Source organism: Mesocricetus auratus, unplaced genomic scaffold (assembly GCF_017639785.1).
Source record: "Mesocricetus auratus isolate SY011 unplaced genomic scaffold, BCM_Maur_2.0 Super-Scaffold_100008, whole genome shotgun sequence".
NCBI classification, from domain to species: Eukaryota; Metazoa; Chordata; class Mammalia; order Rodentia; family Cricetidae; genus Mesocricetus; species Mesocricetus auratus.
In genome coordinates, this window is record NW_024429192.1 from 72778079 (window position 1) to 72792876 (window position 14798).

General features: G+C 44.8%; 1 protein-coding gene across 1 annotated transcript in view; it reads right to left on the reverse strand.

Moving 5' to 3' along the window:
* The window catches only part of Pi4ka (phosphatidylinositol 4-kinase alpha), a 135114-nt gene that overhangs the window by 55959 nt on the left and 64357 nt on the right, over positions 1–14798 (reverse strand). The window contains exons 14-19 of the mRNA XM_005077560.4: positions 13783–13915; positions 12294–12389; positions 11737–11920; positions 10614–10717; positions 7741–7909; positions 4366–4416 (exon numbers count right to left, since the gene is read on the reverse strand). Of these exons, the coding sequence (XP_005077617.1) occupies positions 4366–4416; positions 7741–7909; positions 10614–10717; positions 11737–11920; positions 12294–12389; positions 13783–13915 (737 nt within the window). The remainder of the gene's footprint in view (positions 1–4365; positions 4417–7740; positions 7910–10613; positions 10718–11736; positions 11921–12293; positions 12390–13782; positions 13916–14798) is intronic.

A 14798-nucleotide genomic window follows, 5' to 3' on the forward strand; every position in this document is an offset into this window, starting at 1 on the left:
AGGCTGAGGTTAGGATTGGTTGAGCTTAAAAGTTAGAGCCTGGACTGTAAGGTGAAATCCTGTCTCAAAATGAATACCTCCCTTATCCTAGATCGTTAACCCTTTGTCATGTATCCTTTTCCCAGAAAGCCAATGCTCTCACTTCCAATCCTGACGTCAGCCACAGCCAGTCTTGGCTGCTCCAGGCTCCTGCACAGGGCAGGACCCTCTTGTCTCCTTGCTCCTTATTTACTTACATCTACCTGGAATCCCTGTGATCCCCTGTTAAAGAAACTAGCCTACCATTTCTCAAAGCAGTAGAAGATCAACTCACAGGCAGCATAGGCTCTGGGCCAAGCTTCCTCCACTCAAATCTGATGCCTAGTAGCTATGAGATGTTGAGCAGGTTTTATACCTCACTATGCAAACTTGTAAAGTGGAAATCAAAGCAGCAGTGGTGTCATAGGGCTGTTGTGAGGTGGCAATGCCTGGACAAGGTCTAGAGCACAAGTAAACATTTCTTGTTGTAGTCTAAGAAAGCACCCTACCAGGGGCTCCTAACTTAGAGGCCCTGGACAGTGTTTTCATGAGACACATTGTGAACCAAGATGTATTTCTGTAGAAAAGAAGTATAAAGCTTACAAGTGTCTATAACCTAGAAAAGGATATACCCTGTTCAAGTCCACAAAAACTACTCAGGTGAAGACGAACCTGCTCTCAGTGGGGCGCAGGAGGTGGATATCTCAGTCAGCTACTGCATTCTGAGTAGATACGGTGTCTAAGTATCACACAGCCTTCAAAATGCTTACATGTGGGCTATAGCAGCAAAAGCAATGAAGAAATAAGTTTGCAAAGTTAGGGAAGATAAAGATCACCTAACTAAGCAGGAAGGAATCCCACAACCACATGACCCAGCTCCTCAGCAACTTGAGCGCTCCAGTTTCGGGAGGTCACTGGGTGTTGACCAATGCATTAGGGCAAGAGCCAAGGTTTTTGCTCCAAATCCACTGCCCTTTTGAATCATTAAAAGTCTAAAAAAGAGTATCTCTTTCTCTTTGAAAAACAAACAACAACAACAACAAAACAGTACAAAACACTAATATTAAACACACATACACACACATACACAAACACTAACAAAATCAATTTCTCTCAGAAGGTACAAGAGGTCACTAAAAAGCAAATGCAAAAACTCATGATCCTTTGGCTCTCTGTTGAGCAATTAGATCAAATATTTGTTTCCTCCCCCGTAATATAATCATTAACTTTTAAATACAATACACCTGGGAAGCCCACACTGATCCTTGAGTGTGTATAATTGTTCTTTTGCCTTTTAGATTGTGCCTGGATGTCTGGCTATGTCCCCGTGTCTCTTCTTTCAATACCATGCTTAAATCCGCATTAAAATCTTTTTCTTAATTCCAATTAAAAATGATAACACTTGGTTGGGAGGTGGTGCACATCTTTAATTCCAGCCTTCGGGACATAGAGGCAGGAGGATCTATCTCTGTGAGTTGGAGGATGGCCTGGTCTACAAAGTGAGTTCCAGGACAGCCAGGGCTACACAGAGAAACCCTGTCTGAAATAACAAAAACCAACCAACTAACCAAGATAATATTTATTCTATTCCCACAACTCTCAAAGGTTGGGGGACTTAGAATGCTTGTCCTGAGAAGTCCTTCATTACAGAAATGCCTGAGAGACTCAGACACTCAGAACCCCACAAATATGAACACTACAGGTTCAACCTTGGTCTTTATGACCCTGAAACCTGGATGCTCCCAAGAAACTTCACTCATCATTGCTACCCTTGAAGAGCAAAATGTTCCTGGAAGATTTCTTGAATGGACTTATTACACTCTAAATGAGCATTAATAGACATACTTGAAAGTTCATAGGAGGGGAGGCCACTAGGGGAAGGTGATAAATGAGAACAGAACATGACACACATATACGAAGGTGCCATGACCAAAGTCATATTTTTGTATGCTAACCAACTTACTATTTTATATTTTATTTTGAGACAGGATGTCACTATGTAACCCTGGATGTCCTGGAACTCTCTCTGTAGACCAGACTGGCTTTGCACTCACAGAGATCTGCTTGTCTCTGCTCCCTAAATGCTGGGATTACAGGTGTGTGCTACCACAGCCAGCCCTCAAAAGTTAATCGTAAAAAACTGAATGGAGGGCTAAAGATGTTTTGGCAGTTAAGAGCACTGACTGTCCTTCCTGAAGACCTAGATTTAATTCCAGCACACACTCGGCAGCCCACAATAGCCTGTAACTTTAGGTCCAGAGAATCTGATGCCCTCTTCTGGCCTCTGAGGGCACCAGGAATTCTTGTGGTGCACAGGTACACATGCAGACAAAATACCCTTACACATATAATAAAAAATTGAGAATTGAGTTGGGCCAGGCATGGTGGCACACACCTTAATCCCATTACTCAGGAGACAGGCAGGTGGAGTTCCATGAGTTTGATACCAGTTGTTATATAATCAAAGTATGCAATGAGATCCTCTCTCTCTTGCTCAAAAAAAATGTTTTTCAACCATTAAAAAAAAAAAACTGACTGTTAGGCTGGAGAGAGCACTGGTTGTTTTTCTAGAGGACCTGGGTTCAATTCTCACCACCCACATGGATGCTCACAACTGGTCCAATTCCGGGGGATCTGGTACCCTCACAGGCACACATGCAGGCAAAATACCAATGCACATAAAATAAGAATACATTTTTAAAAATTGACTGTTCCTGGGCAGTGGTGACACACATCTTTAAGCCCAGCACTCAGGAGGCAGAGGCAGGTGGATCTCTATGAGTTTGAAGCCAGCCTGGTTTCAATACAGCCAGGGATTCACAGAGAAACCCTGTCTTGAAAAACAAAACCAACAACAACAAACCAGCCAACCCCACCTCCTCTGTTTTGCTGGGGGTGGAGGAGGACAAGTTCCCTGGGATATAGGTCATAGAGTATTCAAAGACCCCAGAGCTCTGGATGACGCTGTCAGAATCTTTCCTGTCTAGCCATGCTTTTTCCATGGGCCCTGCTGACTCCTTTCCAACAGGCCGAGGGAGTACCTACTGGACTTCATGCTCCTCACTGTTCTTTCTAGGCCAAACACAGGCTAACTGTGAGAGCACTTATGGAGCCACAGTTCAACTTCTGCTGCTGGCAATCTAACCCAGAGCCTTGCATGTACTAGCTAAGCTCTATCATTGAGCTGAGCCTTCAAGCCACAAAGACGCTTCAAAACACAGTTGTATATTGAATAACATTAATGGCCAAGTGGAAGAATTTGTTGTTTTTTTCCTTTTTCTTTTTCTTTTAATTATCAATAGGGGAAATGCCATTATAGAAAGGATTTTGCAACCCTGAAAATCTGGTTGTTTTTGTTGTAAGTGAGTATGGGTGTTTTGCCTACATATTATCTTTGTACCATGTGTGTGCCTAGTATCATGGAAGTCAGAAGAGGGTGTCAGATCTCCTGGAACTGGAGTTGTAGATGGTTGTAAGGTCCATGTGGGAGTTAGGAGTCAAACACAGGTCCTCTGCAAGAGCGACGTTGCTCTTACCCACCTGCATTCAGGAGACAGGGCATGTGGATCTCTGTGAGTTCAAGGCTAGCCTGGTCTACAGAATGAGACCAACCAAAGCCACACAATGAGACCCTATCTGTATTATTTTTCTAATATATATTTAATTTTGCAGGGCAGTGAACATAGCATGAAACAGGACTGGATGAGAACGGGCTCTCTAGCACAGGGGTGCTGCATCAGGAAGCAGGCCCTGCATCTCTTGTAACCACAGGTTTCCATAAGTGACAGGGCTGCAGCCCCACTGTCGCAGGAGAACAAGAAGTTTCCGGGCTTCATCTCACAGGAGAAAGCCAAGGAAGGAGGCAAAGCAGCAGTGAGGGACACCAGCACAGGGCACAACACACACAGGAGCAGGGTCAGACCTCGGTGGCACCATGTAAGAGGAACTGGAGCGAGCTCCTTGCCAGAGTACTGAGGAAGTCTGGGCACAGGGCAAGAGTTACCCTATGCGTTGTCACCAAAGTTGCTGTTGGTGACTGAAACAACCATATCCACAGTATTACTGGGATCTCATTTATTTGTTTATTTATTTATTTTTGTTGTTGTTGGCTTGCTTTCTGAGACAGGGTCTCAATGTATAGCTCTGGTTGTCCTCTGGTTGTCCTGAAACTCACTCTGTAAACAGAGGCACTTGCCTCTGCCCCTTGGGGCTCCCCGCTCCAGTGCAAGGATTAAAGGCATGCACCAATCTTCCGGCTGAATTACTGAGATGTTAGAAAGCATTTAATAAGGAATTTGCTCAACATGAGTAGCTGGGTCTGAAACCATCTGACAAGTAAATACTCACCACAGCAATCACAGGAATGAGCACCCCCAGGTTCCCTGCACTGCTGGAAGCCTAGAAAAAAATATGCATCAGTGACAGAAACATTTCTTTTACAAACGAACAAAAGCCCCAACAGTAATGTACAGATAGGAGACAGGAGCATAAAGACACCATCTGGTGCAATACTTGACTCTAGCACCTTTTACATGCTAAGCACTTAAACTATAAACCCGAGTCCCCACGCTGCATAACTCAACTTGTGCCGTGGTGCTAAGGATTGACCCTGGAGCCCTGCTGCACAAGAGCTCTGCCACTGGACTACATCCTTAGCCCTAGGATAACTGTAATGGGGGTGGGCAGAGACAACTTAAATGTCAAACATAAACCATTAATTTATGATTGCATAAGCAGTGGCAATTCTACATAATTATGACATAGTCATTAAGAAACAACTTTTTGAAAAAATTTAGTCACTTTGGGAGAGTGCTGACAGAAATGTTTGAAAACAAATCAGAGTTTAAGAGTACTCTCTGATTCAATTAGAGTTAGATAATATAGCCGGGCATTGGTGGCGCACTCCCTTAATCCCAGCACTCGGGAGGCAGAGGCAGGCGGATCTCTGTGAGTTCGAGGCCAGCCGGGTCTACAGAGCAAGTTCCAGGACAGCCTCCAAAACAATGCAGGGAAACCCTGTCTCAAAAAACAAAACAAAAAGATAATATATACAAGCAGAGAAAATATGCCAAAATAATATCAGTGATTTCATTTAAGTAGAGGATTATGGTTTTTTACTTTATAAGTTTCTGTATCTTTTCTATAAGTTAGGAAATCCAGAAAATTTAATAATTAAATGGTTAAGTTCTCTAGATAGGCCCCAAAACACAGGTAAATTACAACAACCACTTATGGGAAGCTGAGGAAGCCCTGTGCGAATGCGTATTGTTGACTTAGATCCATAGGAGTGGCAAACCCTTCCCCTGGGGTAAGGCTCAGAGGGATGGCAAAGCCTCTCTCTGGTCCCAGTGCAAATGATGACAGTATGACAATGGCTGACTTGCAACAGCAGCTTTCTCCTCCTGAATGACTGCAGACTGCAGCCTGAGATGGTCCCCTACAAAGCCCCCACCCCTCCCCCCCAGATCTCAGCGTTTGTGCATCCAAGTTTCTTTCTTTATCCCCTCATTGCTCCAGTCAGGTTTCCAGGACTTGGCAGACGATGACGGAAAACCTTTAGAAGAATGCCCTTAGAATACTGAACTATGCTCTGTATTTATAACAGTGACAGCATATATGGGCGCTGAGGACCCACGCTGACCAGGAACTGTTCTGAGTGCTTTCCTTGCATTAACTTCAGCGAGATTCACTGAGGATCGGAGCAGTTTGCCAAGGCCCTGAGGTTTTCCTGGGCTGTAGCAGATGAACAGTGGTCCTCTTGGCTCTGAACTGGAGAAGCAAAAGCCTCAGGGCTCTTACACAGTGAAGTGGAACCCTCTCCATAGGTCTTAGTTTAGCTCGCTCTTCCTTCCTTCCTTCTTCCTTCCTTCCTCCCTCCCTTCTTTTTATCCTTTCTTTGCTTTCCTTCCTTCCTTCCTTCCTTCTTTTTTTTTTTTCTGAGACAGGGTCTCACTGTGTAGCTCTTGCTGGCCTGGAACTTGTTATGAAGACTAGGCTAGTCTTGAACTCAAGAGATCCACTCTACCTCCTGAGGACTGGGATTAAAGGTGTGTGCCATTACATCTGGCAATTATGAATAGTTATGAGCTAGCATCTTCCTCTTGCTTCTACAGGCTCCCCTTACCCAAGAAGGTCCCATTTCAGTAAATACTTAGCAAATAGTAGCTACTCTACAAAGAACAGGTTCCCATGTTTGTACGTAAGAGAAAATGGCATCCTGGTGCTGCTCTTCTGGTCTGTGAATAAGCATTAAACTCCAGGATTCTTGAGACTCTGTAAGTGTAGCAAGAGGAAGCAAACAGGAATGGCCACAGGTCCCAGTAGGTCAGCAGGCACTGGGGCCCACTTCTTGTAGGAGAGAAGATGCCTGAACTATTACCACACTTCCTCACGTGTTGATGCCTTCCTGCATCACCAGCCCTTCTCTCCCATCAACCCGACTTAGTCTCTCCTGAGAACTGAGAAAGTCACCATCCTGGGAATCTTGATAAATTGGTCAGAAGAACAAGGTTGAATTATGGACAAGGTCTTTTATTTATTTTTTATTTTGTGTGCAAAGGTGTTTTACCTGCATGTGTGTTTGTGTGAGGGTATCAGATCCCCTGTGCCATCTCTCCAGCCCCTATGGACAAGGTCTTAAACAAGTTTTTTTGTTGTTGTTTTGTTTTGTTTTCTTTTTGCATCAGCTACACCTTGACCAAGACTTTCAAAGGAAGGATTCCATGGAGATGTCCACTCAGATATTAACTCCACAAGGCATTTCTGACCAGCCCAGTCTAAAGTGTTCCTTGCTGGACTGTCCTGTTCTATACTCTCATAAGTAGAGGGTGCTATCTTATTTACTTGACCCCTCACCTGGAACAACAGTCAGGACCCCGCAGTCCACAGGCCAAATCCAAACATTACCTATCTCTTGCACATGCCTACAGCTGCTGTTGGTTACCACAGCAGAGTGAAGCTGTTGCAACAGAAACTACCTTGAGCCTGCAAAGCCTGCAATATTGATGGCCTTGTTCTTTTTAGTAAGTGAACTGACCCTAACCGGTGACAGTCCCTGGCACACAATGGATGAATAGTAACTGGGAAAGGGAAAGAGGAGGGAACAGTATAAGAGCATGAAAATGGAAACGTGGGGAAGGAAGGCTTGCTGTTAATGGGAGGTGGTGTGGTAAGAGGTCTCCCACGGTCTTAAACACTCCCAAACAAACAACTTGAGCATTTAAAAGGTAGCATTCTGTCTGTCCATGTGGATCTTCCTTTCTTAAGACAGTCTGAGAGCACAAAAAGATGGCACCTCTTAAGTTGCAATGGCAGCATATAAGTTCTTCCTTAGCACAGCCTCAGGTCCAGGACACCCTCAACATCTGCTTCCTGATGAGTGACACAGGGAGAGAGCTGCCTAGAGGAAGTCCATGCTGCTGCTGTTCACACCAGGGCTGATACAAGCCAGATGCAGTTTGGTGAAGAAGCACGCTCCTCCCTAACCCACTAGCATCCCCAGTGAGAACCAACTCTTTTTCTTGTTTTCTCCAGATGTTCTTAAACCAACTAACAGGTAGAAAGGTGTAACTCAGGGTGGAACACACGCTTAGCATATGTGAAGTCTTGGATTTGGGCTCCACAATCAAAAACAGAATAAATTTAAAAATTAAAAATTTAACAGAGAGCATCATATTTCAACCAAGACAGTGCCTCAAAACCCAGCAACCTCCTTCCTCCTACCTTCAGGGCAGGGCCCTTCTCACTGGCCCTCTCGCTGGCTCTTTTCCCCTCCAGGCCTAGCTGCACAAACAGTTCCAGCAGGTTCATCAACAGCTCGTCCACAAGGTGCTCTTCCTGAATGTTGGCCGCAATGTTGGCCAGGGCATTGATCACGGCTAGCGAACAGTGCCTAAAGAAAAGGAACACAGTCAAACCCACCAGCCAACCCTCAGCTATGCTGGGCAATGTGCTGGAGGGAGAGATGCTGGCTCTAAGTGGGCTCAGCCTACCTCACCATGCACAAGGAACTTCCAAAAGGTTCTGAACATGTCATCTTCATGACAAACAGACCCTGAAAGTGAATGACTGGATAGATGACTGTGGACCTTTTGGCCAAGGATCTGGTCCTAGGCACTGGATACCAGGGACCCTGACTTTCCTCTGAACATTAAAAGTCTACTGAGTATTCAGATGAAGAATTACTCAGTTCTAGACTTCTCTGCTTGAGTTCTGAGAACCTAAACATCGTTTCACCTGATGACCAGCTTCTTGCCCTGGGAATGATGCTCCTATTAGCAGACAGCGAACATGAAGGAGTCTCAGGACCACCTGCCCCTGGATCATGAACATCCTACCAAAACCCCAGGTGTGAAACTGATGTTGCCCCTTAGTCAGACGCCGTGGGCCAGGACTCTGCAGCTCTGCAATCAGCAGCTGATACTTCAATGGTATGTTACTAACTGGGGCACGTAAGTCTTTGAGCCTTCGTTTCTTTCTGTGTGAAACAAGTATAATAATCCCCTCTTTATAAGCAGAAGGGGTTAAGCACTGACACAGTCTGGTCCCTAGTAAATACTAGTCATGACAAAAGACACTCCAGTTCCCATTAGTAAAGCCTGGTAGGTCATGGGAAAACAAAAGCTATCAAATGTTCCTATTAGTGAGAAGACAGATTTTGGAGGCTGTGTGTGTGGGTGTGGGTGTGTGGTGTGTAGGGGCTGGAATCCAGGGTTTTGTGCATGCCAGGCGAGTGCTGTAACAGTGAGCTACATCCTTAGATTGAAAAATCATTTCGACAGAAATAGAGGCTTCATGGGAAAAGAGGTCAAAAGACTGGAAACTGAAGAGATTGCAGCATGAGATTAGCAGGGACCAGCACAAAGGCCAGAAAGAGGCCAGTGGGAGCAAGGACAGAGAGCAGGAGGGGCCAGGGACAAGGAGCCCAGAGACCCATTCACATGAAGGGAATGACATGGGAAAGAGGTGTCAGTTCCACTGCAGAGACCAGGACACACAGAAGAAGGTGCAGGCGAGTTTGGCTGGGTCCTCAATCTAGTCCTCAGATTGTTTGCAGACTGGACACACATGGTGGCAGTAAGAAAACCTTGACCTACAACTGTTCCTCAGTACCCATGGAAAACTGGCTGCAAAACTCCCAAGGATATAAACAATCTTTTCACTTAAATGGTGTGGTAGCAAACAGCATCCACTTGTAATCTCAGCGCTTAGATGGTGGAGGCAGGAGCATCATGAATTTGAGGCCAGCCTGAGCTACCACAGCAAGATTGTATCTTAATAAAACAAAAATAAACTAGGATAGTATTTGTATATAACTATGTATACATTCTTGCATACACTAAATCATTTCAAAATTACCGATAGTACTTAATACAAAGTAAATATCACAAAAAGTGGGAGTTTTGTTGTTTTTTAAAGATAGAATTTCACTATGCAGCACAGGCCAGTTTGGAACTTGTTATGTGGCTCAAGTTAGCTTCTAATTCAGTTCTCTTGACTCAGCTTCCTAAGTGGTAGTATTAAAGTGTGTATCACCTCTCCCAGCCTTGAGGACATTTTATTGTTTAGAGAATGTGGATGAGGAAAGCTGAACATGGACAGTATAGACGCATGTCTTTGTTTCCAACATTTACTCCCTGTTGGTGGAGGCAACTGTGTAACAATGCCAAGAGCTCACACAGGTCAAGAATTTTCACATATATATTCTCCCACCGAAGTACTAACCAGACTCAGGCCTGCTTAGCTTCTGGGATTAACTGGGATAAGTAGGGTAGACTCTAGGTGGCCTGGTGGCCAACAGATCCCATGCACATTTCTATTCACTCACACAACTGGAGCTGTGCTCTTTGACCAGAGGAGACACTGAGGCACAGGCAAGTTGAGCATTATTGAGGCTAGGCAGCTGTACTGCTGCCCACTAAACTGACATGGGGAGGGTCTTCGAGGAAACTTGTATTTAATATCAAAAGCAGAGGAGCCTGATGACCAGGAACAGTAATGCCAACACAGGGGCCTCTTCTCTCCACCAGCTCATGTCTTTGTCTGATTTTTCTCCTGTCTTCTATCTCTTCTGACCTGACAAACTCTTGTGCATCCTTCAAACATGAAGAGACATGGCTCTTCCTCAAGGCATTCTAGGTAAAGTCAAGAAGACCTCTCAGTCTGCCAAGGACAATTGGCCAGGCTTTGTACAAACACAGAATACTCAAAGATATAAATACCTATCCCCTTGGGACCCCCAAATTCCAATTGCCTCCCTACAGCTCCCCCACGCCCGTCCATGCCCTTTTTTTTTTTTTTTTTTGGTGCTAAACTGTATGGAGGTGGCACATGAATTTAATACTAGCACTTGGGAAGCAGAGGCATTATGGGCCAGTGTAGCATAACAGAGGGGCACAGCTGTAGTTCAGCAATGAATTGCTGCATGTGCAAGTTTTCACGTGTTACCTTAGATGTACATTAATTTATATATAGCATACAGTACTTCTGTTAGAAGGCTAACACCCACAGGCAAATCCTCAAACGTCCCTCAAACAGAGTTAATAAACAGAGTTAAGCACTGTCAAGATCTAAAACAATGAGGTACAGAAGAGTACCTGTAGCCATGGTCTTTGTAGTCTTTGGTGGCCGAATACACAACTGAACTGGCCTTCACACTGATTTGCTGGAAGAGATTCCACACTTCCTGATAAATATATTGCTGGAAGAGAGGTAGAGATACTGTCACCATTCCATGATTCCTAAGGTCACTGGGAGAAGCTCTGGAATCTGATAACAGTAAGATGATGCAGGGCATACTTTTGTTTACATATGTTTGTTTAAGTGCCAAGGCGTTTATATGGTGACGGGAGGAAAACTTGTGGGAGTTGGCTTTCTCCTTCCATCCCTCAGGCTCCAGGGATTGAACTCAAGTCAACAGGCTGTCAGTAAGTCTTTTTACCCACTAAGCCATCTTTGCCAACCACGTTTATTTTATTGGTTGACTGATTTATACACAAGGTCTTACTATGAAGCCCTGGCTGGCCTAGAACTCACAATTTAGAGCAAGGTGGTTTTGAAATCCTCCTGACTCTGGGTGCCCAAGTGCTGTGATTCCAGGTGTACATACCATGCCTGGATTAAGTATTTCATTGTTTTAAGATCCTACTTTTACATCATGTATATATGTGGGTGTCTGCATGATAGTATGTGCTTGGTTGCAGGTATCCTCAGAAGCCAGAAGTGAGCACCGGACCTCCTGTCTTGGGAGGTCCTGAGCCACCTGACCAGGAGCATAGGACTGAACTCGGGGCTTCTGCAAGAGTAGTATGCATTTCTAACCACCAAACAATCTTTCCAACCCTCTAGTCTTTCTTTTTTTTTTTTTTTGAGACAAGCTCTTATATATAGCAAAAATTAGGTTTGAAGTCCTAATCCTTTTGTCTCTACTTCCCAAGTGCTGGGACTATAGGCATATGTCATGGGGCTCTAAGAAAACCCAAATCAAAAGTGAAAGAGAAGCAGCTTTTATTTAGATTCAATTTTATGCTACCTATGTTGATAAGAAATGAGTTTAAACTTCCTGAGATCCAAACAACCACTGATTACATTATTCTCACCATACAATGTGGAAGCCATTGTGAGAATTTAGCTCAGTTTCAAAGGACATTAACAGTGCGAGTTTATACTCTTATAATCAAAGGTTTCCAGCTCTGGCCTTACTGCAGAGCTCTTCCTTACATTTCCAGTGATGACCAGGCAGCCCAGCTGGTCGATGATGAGCACATCAAGAGGTGAGGGGGGCTGGCAGAATTTCTGCTGCAGAATCTGAAGAATTGGCTCCATGACCTTTGGGGTGTCCCTCAGAGCCACTGCAATGTGTCCCAAGGCACGGATGGTATGGTCAGGAATCAAGTGAGCATCCCTATGGGAGGGAAGAAAAGAGGCATCTGAGAAAAGCTCCGGGAGCCTTTGAAGAAGCATTCTTCTGAAGGAACTGCTGTGGGCTCTCACCACATTCACAGACAGAGACCCAGGCTCCAACTCTAACACTGTGGTCCAGAATGTACATTTGTGGGTGGGATTGACCTTGACCCTTCAGCAGACCCAATGCATAACAGAACCAATGTGAGCAGGGAGGAGGCGCGCGCACACACACACACACACACACACACACACACACACACACACACACACACACACACACACACACACACACACACACGCACACACACAGTGGCAAGCACTGTGACTGAGCCTGCAAAGTACAGCTGTGCTTCCAAACGATAGACACGTACTTGTCACTCTCCTGGGAGATGTAGAGCCGGTTGGAGAGGCTAGCCAGGAAGGCCTCCACTATCACTGGGTCCACGGTCAGGCCAGCCTTCAGGCACCTGTGCAACAAAGAAGTCCAAGTGAGATCAGGTGTTAAGACAATGGAATGATTTTATTTGCTTTTTCCTTGGTTTGTTCCTTGCTAAGGCGAACAACTTTTTACATAGCAGTTCTGAAGCTTCTACTCCAGAAATCCGCATGAAAAGCCATTCCATTGGACTAATCTAAGGAATTATAGTGAACTTCATCTGCCCACTTGGTAGCATCTCTTCTGGAAACAATAACTTAAATCACTTTGCCTGTTGTCAAGGCACATCTTCCTTCAAAATAATGTACCCATGCTAATTCCAGTTTTACACCTCCTTTATCATTCATAGCAACTGTTCCCAGATAGCTGACCACCCCTCCATTAACTCCAGTCCTTCACAAATGCAAAGCACGAGTCCTCCCACTAAGCTGCACGCCTGCTCCCCACCAAGGTCTTTTATTAAGGAGAGATGCTTCTGCTGTAGAGAAAATGGAAACCTTTAAAAGCCCCCCAACAGATAAAGTCTTGTTTTTCAGGTGTGTCTTGCTCACCAGAGCAGTTTGGCTCTTGGGGCACACTGAGAATGAGGAGCTAGAATTCAGAGGGAGGCACAATTCCTAACTCACACGAATTAGAAAGCATCTGATTGCCAGCCTGGGAGAGCAAGAGCATGCAGCAAGTCTCCACAGCAAAGAACACTTAATCTTATTGAAAACAACAGCAAAAACTGCTGCGTTGTATTTGATCACACTGTGAAGATGTGTCTCTGGTAAGGCACCTTCTGACTGGGTTAGTAAAGAGCTGGGTGGCCAGTAGCTAGGCAGAGGGGACAGGTGGGACCTGGGGAGAGACAGGAACTTGGAGGAAGCATCTGAGAGGCAGGGGATTTGCCAGTCAGACACACAGGAAATGGGACGGACTGTACTGAGGAGAGGTAGTAAGCCATGTGGCAGAGTTTAGATTATTACAAATATTCTCTAATAAGCATTTATATTTTTTCGACCAAGAAAAGGAAGGGTGGGGTTTCGAGGCAGGGTTTCTCTGTGGCTTTGGAGGCTGTCCTGGAACCAGTTCTTAGCCAGCCGGTGGTGGCGCACACCTTTAATCCCAGCACTCGGGAGGCAGAGGCAGGCGGATCTCTGTGAGTTCAAGGCCAGGCTAGACCGACAGCCTCAAAACAATACAGAGAAACCCTGTCTCGTAAAAACCAACAACAACAACAACAACAAAAAGAAAAATTAAAAAAAAAAAAAGAAAGAAAAAAGGAACTAGCTCTTGTAGACCGGGCTGGTCTTGAACTCATAGAGATCCACCTGCCTCTGCCTCCCGAGTGCTGGGATTAAAGGTGTGCACAAACAACTCTTTGCCTCCTCATTCCCCCCCCCATCTCCCCACCTCAGGCTTCCTTCAACTAAAGCCCCTACCTGCAGATGTTGTCAATGGCGATGTCCCGGAGCTGCTCGTACATGGAAGGCTGGTTCTTCTTACCCGGCAAGACATTCAGAGTTGACTCGGAATGCTCATTGGTGACACTGATTTTTATATCATTGCCAGCAACTAAAAGTAAAAATTCAAACTTGTGTCTGATTCAGTTTCAGTTTCATCCCCTTTTTTGTCTCAAACTAGGATTACAAGATGGTCAACTTCAGCCTATGAAATCAAGCACTCAACAACCAACCACACCCACTGGCTTTTTTTTTTTCCTGAGACAGGATCTTACCATGTAGCCCTGGCCTACTTGGAGCTCGCTATGTAGACCAGGCTGGTCTCCTTAAAGGCATGCACCACACCACACCTGACTAACTGACCAGACCAAACATTTTAGAGCCAAGACTCTGAGACTGACAGCTGACAGGAAGGATGATAGAGCATGTTTAAATAAATAGGGACAGGTGACTTATAAAGTGTTAAACTTACAAAGTAAGCTCGGCAATTTCTTAATGAACCATTTGTAAAAACTGACAAAGTCGGGCATGGTGGCATATACCTTTAATCCTAGCATTTCAGAGACAAAGGCAGGCAAATCTCTGTAAATTCAAGGTCAGCCTGGTCTACAAAGCAAGTTCCAGACAGCCAGGACTACACAGAGAAACCCCTTCTCAAACAACAACAAGTAAAGAAATGGCAACTATTGACATGGATGCAGCTTTGCTGTTTAGTGGGGCACAGTCCTGCTCTGGGAAGTACAGAGCAGGCAAGTGTGTGTGTGTTTGGGTGGTGGTGCACATAACAAGTCTGGACAATCCTAAGCACAAACTTAAACATCTACACCACTCCTTAACAAAGTTACAATGACTGATTCAAAACACGGTTCCTTAAGCTAGAAAACATCACAATTGTAATCAAGGAGTTTTTTTTCTTCTGTTTGTATGTCTTTACTGTAAGGACTGGGAAAGTTTTCTGATGGCTAGGTTTCTGGTTCTTCATCTGCAGGGAAAAG